Source organism: Cryptomeria japonica, chromosome 5, assembly GCF_030272615.1.
Source record: "Cryptomeria japonica chromosome 5, Sugi_1.0, whole genome shotgun sequence".
Classification (NCBI taxonomy): Eukaryota; Viridiplantae; Streptophyta; class Pinopsida; order Cupressales; family Cupressaceae; genus Cryptomeria; species Cryptomeria japonica.
Genome location: NC_081409.1, coordinates 695,596,529 through 695,605,625, shown reverse-complemented (window position 1 = coordinate 695,605,625; position 9,097 = coordinate 695,596,529). Strand labels below are relative to the sequence as shown.

General features: G+C 35.5%; 1 protein-coding gene across 1 annotated transcript; it reads left to right on the top strand.

The window, feature by feature from the left end:
• The first annotated feature begins 212 nt into the window (after positions 1-212).
• On the top strand, positions 213-5,939 carry LOC131042557 (disease resistance protein Roq1-like). Its single transcript, XM_057975871.2, has 3 exons — positions 213-332; positions 3,564-5,381; positions 5,507-5,939. The coding sequence occupies exons 2-3, from the start codon at positions 3,661-3,663 to the stop codon at positions 5,868-5,870; spliced, it is 2,085 nt and encodes a 694-aa protein (XP_057831854.2). The 5' UTR covers positions 213-332; positions 3,564-3,660; the 3' UTR covers positions 5,871-5,939.
• The last annotated feature ends 3,158 nt before the right edge of the window (positions 5,940-9,097 follow it).

The following is a 9,097-nucleotide window of genomic DNA, read 5'->3' as shown; positions in this document are numbered from 1 at the left end:
GAAGGGCAAAGACATTAATTCCAGCTTGCAAACGGCCGTTGAAACAAGTGATATTTTGATCCCCATATTTTCACGACACTATGCAGAATCAACTTGGTGTCTGAGGAGGCGGCCCAGATGTGTAGATCCAATGGCTTCATCATTCCTCTGTTTTATGATGTGGAGCCCTGTGATGTTCGCTACCCTCAAAGACTGGGAGCTCCATTCGCCGAGGCATTCCAGAAACATTACAGCCATTTAGATCGGCAGGATGAGAATACAATCGAGGAATGGAAGAATGCTCTTCATCAAATCTCTTCTCTTTGAGGTTGGACAAGGGCGGAAGAATTCGGGTATGTAATTTGCATCCTTTTTTTCCAATTAACCCAGGGCAAAAACCAAAGGAGAACTTTTTCTAGAGTTCCAGTTATGCTATTAGCCATTTGTTTGTGGAACAAACTGTTTGCTTACTAAATCCTTCAAAATTAGCTTGATTTTCCTACTTCATACCAGCGCATTTTTTTTGATAAATTCTCTTTCTTTTTCATCTATAGTTCTAATACATGTTCAACTGTTAAAGTTGATTATAGCTCACTAAATATAATCAAAGTCGATCAATGAATGTGACATCCGATTCGAGATACCAGAAAATAAGCCCATTTTTTCGCCATCATTAATTCATTATCCATATAGTCTGCAATAAAGGAATGTGGTCTTAGAACATCAATACTTTTCCTTCGTAAGCCAACCATGTATTGAAGGAGCACAGATCCTGGTCACGGTTGACTATGTCCTCTTGTTCAACATTTTACCCTGTTTTTATCATGATACTTATACTAGATTATGGGCTCCTCCTCAGATCCTATTGTCTGGTTTAGGCGATTTATTAATTTCTTCAAGATTTCCTTCAAATCTCTTTCTGGCACTGAAATCAGTTTCATCCCTGGAATTATCTAGCCATCCAATTTCTGCTTGCAGTAAATTAGTTCACCTCTTGTTCATGCATTTATGTTGCTCGTGATACTTTCTAGGTGTAGATAACTGATGAAGCATTTGTGTTGCTCAGTTCCCACTTGTCATCGAGAGATCCACCTTGCAATTCTACCGTGGAGTCTATCTCTAGTTTTATGATTGGTTTTGATTTATTTTTTAACTGCCAGTTAAAGTTTTGCGAATAATGAACTGCATGGTTAGTTAATTGTCAAATAAGCTCTTACGATTATTCAATAAGTGCAGCGAACTGACTATTTTTGTCAAGGATGCAAATTGCTTCTTGGTCTATTTGTATTCAGCCTCAGCGCTGATTTTTAACAAGCTGGAATAAAAAAAAACTGCTGTCTAGCAAAACAGTTCAGCAATAAAAAATGATGGTGAAAAGGCAGAGGACTAGTAACAGATGAGGGCAAATACAAACAGAGATAAAACTAGAAAAGAGCAGAAAATAACATTTATGTTTCCATATTTCTTAAAACAAAGACAATACATTGTTTACATACATTGAGCTGAGCTGCTGTACATTTTAATGCTCAGAAAACTTAAAACAAAAACCTCTGTTTTTTGGATGCCCCTGTTTTGCCTGTTTTTACTGTTGTTATTGCAGCCTTCTATTACACCTGCTCTCTCTTCTCTGTCCTCATTATTAACCTGGTGTTGCATAATAAAGAAACTTCTAGACCTTTGCTTTTTACTAAATAAAATATTCAAGACTTCTTTTTTCTACTCGTATGCTGAGAAGACAAGGACAGCTGCAAAATCAAAAACATTCATTATGATATGCATTGAATCTACAATGAGGATTATATAAGTAAGTTCTATATTCCAAAAGCCTGTCCCTCTAAGTTTTATATTCCAAAAGCTGTTATGTTTAGAGTGAATAGAAGGCACGTAAACTGCAGGGTAGATTGATTAGATAGTAAACAACAAGGTGAGGAGATGAGTGTGCCGAGAAATAAATAAGGCAGTTGGAGATTAACCCCAACAAAAAACAGAGGATTCTACTATTGTTGAAATCCATGAATGGTCAATTTCTTTTTATCTCCACTAAGAGGGATCACTAAGTGATTTGATTTAATCACATTTTTTTTGCTGTTATCTTTATTTTCTCTGCTGGCAGGGTAAGGGCTGCCTTAAGAAACTACAATAGTTTCCTTCAAATCCACGAATTATTCTTGGTAGTCTCATTTCATATACTCCAGGATATGTGATCATGTCGTTCCAGGATATCGAATCTGAGTCTTGTTTATCTCATCTTTGTTTGATTTGCTAGTTTCCAATGGTCCGATCGTGTGTGTATTTTGGGCTCTTTTTCACACGCAAATTTCCCCATTTGGATGTAGTTACTCGAACGCATTATTGTTAGAAAATTTTCCCAAATTTGGATCTTGTCCTACTAAACTTCTCATGCGTTGTCACCAGTCATCAATTAAATCTTGTGAAAAAGCAACGTCTCTTGATTCGGTTTATCCCTTTACACAGCAGCGATCACTTATATATTTACATATTTGTCATGAAAAAATATAGTTGTAATAAATAAAGCATTGCTCAAATAGTAAATATAAAATCAAGAGTCTGAAAACCTTTCTCAGATAGAAATTGTGTTACTCCAGTCCATCCTATTGTAAATTTGGAGTGTAAACATAAATCTGATCAGTTGGACCTCTTTATTCTTGATGGTAAGTTTTGTTCCTATTCAAAATATCAAATAGTAGTTAGACTTTGAGTTTCAGTTTAATGAGACTTTGGAAAAAATAATGTAAATATATAAATTAGTTATTTGTAGATTAAGCAAATCAATTCATTTTAGTATCTAAATTATTCAGAAGAGGTTCAGCTTTTTTTTTTTTCCGCTTTCTTACTCTTCTCTACAGATTAGAAACACACAAACAAATGGTTTATAGGGATTAGATAACCATTTCCTACATCAATTGTCTGCTCCTCAGTACATTACAGACTTGTACACTTAACAAGGAGATCTCTATATAGATATAAGAGTCCCTAAAAATAGACTGTAAACTGAACTTGTTTGTTCCATACATTTAGCATGCACAATTTAGAACTCAATTTGAAACTTCGAAATTAAGAATTCTAAAAATATTATCAGATATGCATTATGCATATTATAATGCATCACATACCAACAGTATATTTGTTCTATTGGTTAGGAATCAATAGCTAGTTAATGATCATCAACGTTTAATTAATGACTAACAGCAAGCAATGTGGATATTCTCATTACTCCTTACCAGTTACATCAGCTTTATTACTGATTCAACAACTTAAGTGTTAAAGTAAAATCTGCCCTTCAGGTAGCTTGACTGGCTCTCCTTAATCTATATATCAAACCCCTAATTGTCCTTGCAACATTTATTAATTTAATGGCAAGATTGATATTGTGAGTGGTCAATATTACATTGTAATCTTCTCCAATTATATAAGTTTTTCTTTTTCTTTTTATAAATTCATAAGATACTTGTAATTCTTCAACACTATAAACTGGCTGTATTTGTGGAATTTAGTGTACCTTAGACTTAGTTACAGATTTAAATTTGAATCGTAAGGTGTAATACATGGAAGGTGATTTGCAGGTACGAAGGAAGACTGGTAAAAAGAGTTGTGAAAGACATCTTGAATACATTGAAGATTACTCCGCTAGATGTCCCTGTCCATCTTGTGGGACTTGAAATGCACATGTGTGACCTACTCAGTAGATTAGATCTTAGTTCGTGGCATAGCACAGTGAGAGTGGGAGTCAGCGGTATAGGTGGTGTCGGGAAAACCACTTTGGCCAAGGCTGTTTACAATAGAATTTATGCTAGGTTTGATGCTTATTTCTTTGCACAGAGAAATAGTACTCTTGTAGACTTGCAACGGGCAATTCTAAAAAGATTGGTAAATTACCATGGAGATGTTTCAAGTGTCACTGAGGGAAAAGCTGTGATGAGAAACCTATTGCGAGGAGTTCGTGCCCTTGTCATTTTGGACGATGTGAATGATGGCAGCCACTTGGATGCGGTGAATGGGGATTGGTTTGGGCCTGGTAGCAGAATCATCATTACATCCCGAGACCAGCATATACTCAATCTTGCTAAGGCTGATTCAGTTCTTAAAATGAGTGGGCTACAGGAGGATGAAGCTCTTCAATTGTTTTGTTGGCACGCTTTCTCAAGGGCGTTCCCGGAGACCCCTTACCAAGAGCTTTCTACAGGAATTGCAAGAGCCTGCCGGGGGCATCCTCTTGCATTACAAGTTATTGGAGGACATTTGTTTGATAAGAAGGAACCAGATGACATCCAATGTTGGGAAGAAGCTCTTCATAACATTGTGGAAAATCAAGAAATATCTAGTGTCCTTCGAATCAGTTATGATGGACTTAACCATGTTGAGAAGGAAATATTTCTGGATATAGCTTGTTGCTTTGTTGGTGAAAGGAAAAAGGATGCTGTTACCTTCTGGGAAGTTTTATACCCAAACAGAGTTCAAACAACCCTCAAGAACCTTTTGCTGAAAATGCTTATAAACGACTGTGACCCGCGAGATCCCCTCGATATGCATGACCTCTTACGGGGAATGGGAAGAAATATTCAAGAGCAGGCTGGTAATAATACCAGACTGCGGCTGCCGATGGGTGCACACAGAGCTCTCAGCAGAGACGGAGCGGAGGCAGTGAATATGCTTGTTTACACAGGAGAGAATGGAAGAGATCCCGTTAGCTTGCATAGCATGCCTTCCCTACGCTACCTAGTTGTGCAAAATACAAAAGTAGTGGTCAATATTGGAAACTTAGCTCCTAATTTGTTGTGGATAAAAATTAGAAATTGTGAATTAAGTTATACATGGTTAACATTAAGAAACAGTTTCCAGCTGGATAGCAATTGGTGCCAAGTCAAGATTTTTAGTGTAGAGCAGTGTGCAAGTCTTACAAGAATTCCAAACACGCTACACAATTTGGTGAACCTCCAATGCTTGTATGTGCGTGATTGTGTAGCTCTCACAACACTTCCAAACACACTTGGTAACTTGCCACAACTGAAGAAGTTAAATTTGGGCGGCTGTACCAGTTTAACAACCCTTCCCGATACTGTGGGCAACTTGCTGCAGCTAGAATGTTTGGAGATGAATGGTTGTAGAGGTCCCAAAAGCCTTCCCAGCACTTTAGGTAATTTAGCTCAACTTCGGTTGTTGTGCTTGAGAGGATGCACAGGGCTAAGGAATCTTCCCAACACATTTCGCAACTTGGAACAACTCCGGGTTTTGGTCATCTATGATTGTGAAGGTTTAGAGAGCCTTCCTTACGGGTTGGGCAAGTTACAAAATCTTAGGATATTATACCTTCCAGATTGGAAAGACCTAGAAAGCTTTCATGATCGGGTTGTCAAGTTAGCCCAACTTACGGAGTTAAACAGGTAAAAAATGATTTATAGGTGCATTTAATTTGGTGTTAACGGACTCTATTTAAGAACATTGATTGAATTATTTGAAATTTTGTCTCGTGATAGAGTAGTGAGTAAAATGATTTTAAATTTTGCAGAAGAGTCGGCATAGGAAGCTTGGTGCAGAAGAAGTTTAATGTCTACTTTGTTTACCATGAAGCAGATGAAAGGGAAATAATGATGAATTTTAAGTACAAATACCTGCGCACTGGATCGCTTCGTATATGCACAGGCAGTGAGGATGAGGAAAGTAGTGATGTTAGCGATGCAATTGATAGCAGTGATATTCTTGTTCCTGTTCTTTCCAAAAGCTTTGCTGAGTCGACTATGTGCGTCAGAAAGTACGTAGCCATGCGCCGCTCGGATGGCCTTATCATTCCTCTACGCCTTCACACCTATACACCGTTCTATCGTATGAAACGTTGGAACAAATCGAGAGAGTTAGGACATCAAAATTTTTAAGATACACAAAGAGTTTGTTTTTTTAATTGTATTTATTTATCAACATTTCTTTAATAACTATAATGTCTATTTTCCTCCACATATTAACCTTTTTCTTTTTTCTTAACTTCCAAATTTTTTAAATGGGAATTTTGGGTTGTAATGGAAATTTTCGTTGAGTATTTTAATGAAATTTGAAATTTGATTGGATTTAAATTTTTCATTCTTTAAGTGGTTTAAATTATATTTAAATTTTAGTAGTCAATTTTTAAGTTTCTAATTTTATAGATTATGTTTGAATTTTAATTAAGCTTTTATTTTTATATTGTGGAGGAAAATGTGTTTGTTCTAATCATAAATATTTATCAATAAAGTTAAGATAACTTTTTAGGTATAATTAAGTTGATAAAGCGTTCAATTTCAAAAGAATTTTGTTGTTAAATATATACAATATTTTTTATGTCAATGAAATTTCACTATTTTTATCATATTGTTCAAGTTGTTAAGTATGATTTTAAAATAGCTCTTTTTTTATTCATTTGGTATTAAAATATTTGAAAAATTAAAATTTTGGTATTGATTTTATTTTCTTCACACAATTATTATCTTGAACACTAAGAGGAATTCCTAGTATTTAGATTAATCAAAATCAATGCCTACATTTATTAAATAATTATTCCAAGTAAGGAATTCTCAATCAAACTCATTTTGAAGGTTCTAACCTACCATTGCTTCCAATAGCAACATTTCTCTATTTTATTAATCTTAGAGGATCTGATTAATACTGAGAGGGGGGGTGAATCAATATTAACAATAATTTGAAATAAAAAATTTAGACTCATAAAATTTTTACCAAATCAAACATAGACCAACACTAGAGTCATTTAGCAGTACAAACATCTGCTAAACTGATATATCAATGTTGGATATTAAGTGTTTATTAACCATGCATAAACTGAAAGTAAAGTTGTACATCACATAAAAAATATTCAACACTTGAACACCATGATTTTCACGTGGAAATCCAAATCGGGAAAAACCACGGTGGGAATTGGTACCCACAAGAAAATCACACTCTTTCGGAATGTGCCCTATTACCTAAGCCTAGTCCGGTTAGGAGCTTACAAAGATGCCTTGTTAGGAGCAGACTCTATTAGAAGTTACTCGATTAAGGGATTTACCTCAGCTCTGTTAGGAGCTTTGATCTGTTAGGATCAACCTCGCAAGAGGATTTAGAACTCATATGTTGAGTCACCCTATTAGGGGATTCACAATGCAAGGCCTGTTAGGACCTCCTCGGTTAAGGGATTTTATCTATTGCAATTGTTAGGGAATAATAGTGAATGATTTGTGTTATAGCACTCAACTGCTTGCTTGATCATATCCAATTAAGCTCTTAGTCTGCAACACTTTGGTAGAGCTTCTCACACTTTGGTTTGGCTTCACACACTTATCAAAATCATTGACACAACAAACATCAACAATATTGACATAAATAACTTTTACAACCTAGTCAATTACAAAACCCTAAGACTTATATCATAGATCATCACAAATATTTACAACTCATTATAGATCATCATATGGATCATTATAATCAATATCAATCATTGAATAATCATACGTTGTCACAACAAGTCGATCTAATACAAAGTCAAACCCTTAGCACATTTCGCTAAGCACTTTGCACATTCCCAAAAAATTCCATCTTGATCGTACCAAAACATAATTCAAACACTTCAGTGGGTTGTGCCACATCATTACCAACATATGAACTTGATGTAGATCACCGCCAAACCAAAAATCATTACCAGTTAAGAGAATACTTTACCAATCCTTAAACCCTAGCAAAGCTCAATAGAAATTATAAACATAACTTTCAGTTGTCACAACATGATGCGGTTCTGGTCAGATACATGTTACAATTATACAAACTCACATTTAAAACCACAAAGTCTCAATCATCTCCAATCACCAGATACAATCAAAATATTTCCTCATTTATTGATTAAGGTCCTAATTCCCAGTTTCTTAATTCATTAATGGTAAGCTTTCTCTAGTAGACCAAAAAGATTTAGATGACACAATACAACATAAGTAAACATCAGTAGACATGAATGAACATTAGTTTCCATCGATGACAATGCAAATAAGTGATCAAAGTTATCCATCATGTAATCTCAATCTCTTAATCACAATGTCATCACATACAGACTTTTATCGGTTCAGTCAACACTCTCCATCTGTATCAGTTATGTCAATCATGCCAACATTCTCCCCCTTTATCATTGATGGAAACACTAAACATCAACGTACTCAACTCATACTGCTCTGCTCTATTCTAGACCTTCTCTGCAATTCTTCTCTTCTATGTTGCACCTCATCTGTCGGTTATACTACATCCTCATTTATTCTCCCTTTCTAATAGTTTTCTTCTCCCCAAACATATTTATTTTCTCGGTTATATTGCTTCTCCCATGTCTGATAGTTTTCTTCTCCCCCTTTGACAGCAATGCCAAAGGTGTATATGTATCACTAGTCATCAAATTTGCTGCTGCTATCTTCAGTATCACTACTAACCATATCTAAGTTGCTCCCCCTATGGAGTAGCCTACATCTCATCAATCCATAGTAAAAAATAGTCATTAAGCCCAGTGGATTGATGCATCTCCTGTATCCTAGTTCTTCTTGAGTAGGGGTTTGACCCCTAATTTACCTTTGAGGTGCTCAAAGGTAGTCTTTGGCAATGGTTTAGTGAAAATGTCTTCTAGCTCCTCTTTGTGTGTCAGATACTCCATTCTAGGTTGTCTTTCCTGTACTCTCTCTCTTAGAAAGTGATATTTTAATTCGATGTGCTTTGTTCTTGCATGTAACACAATATTTTTTTGAAATATTAATTGCACAAGTATTGTCACAGTAAATAGTTACCGGTTCAAACATATCAACTTTAAATCCTTCTAACACATTTCTCATCCAGATTGCCTACATTGAATTCATTGATGTTGCAACACACTTTGTCTCTGTTGTTGACTAAGAAACACAAGTTTTCTTCTTGCTTGTCCAAGCAACCAATCTACCTCCAAGAAGAAAAGCTCCACCAGTAGTGCTTTTCCAGTCATCAACATTGCCTGCCCAATCTGTATCAGTAAACACATTCAAAGAAAAATATCCTTTATAAGAATACTGCAAACCATAATCTATTGCATCTTTCAAGTATCGCGATATCCTTTTCATAGCTATCAAGTGAG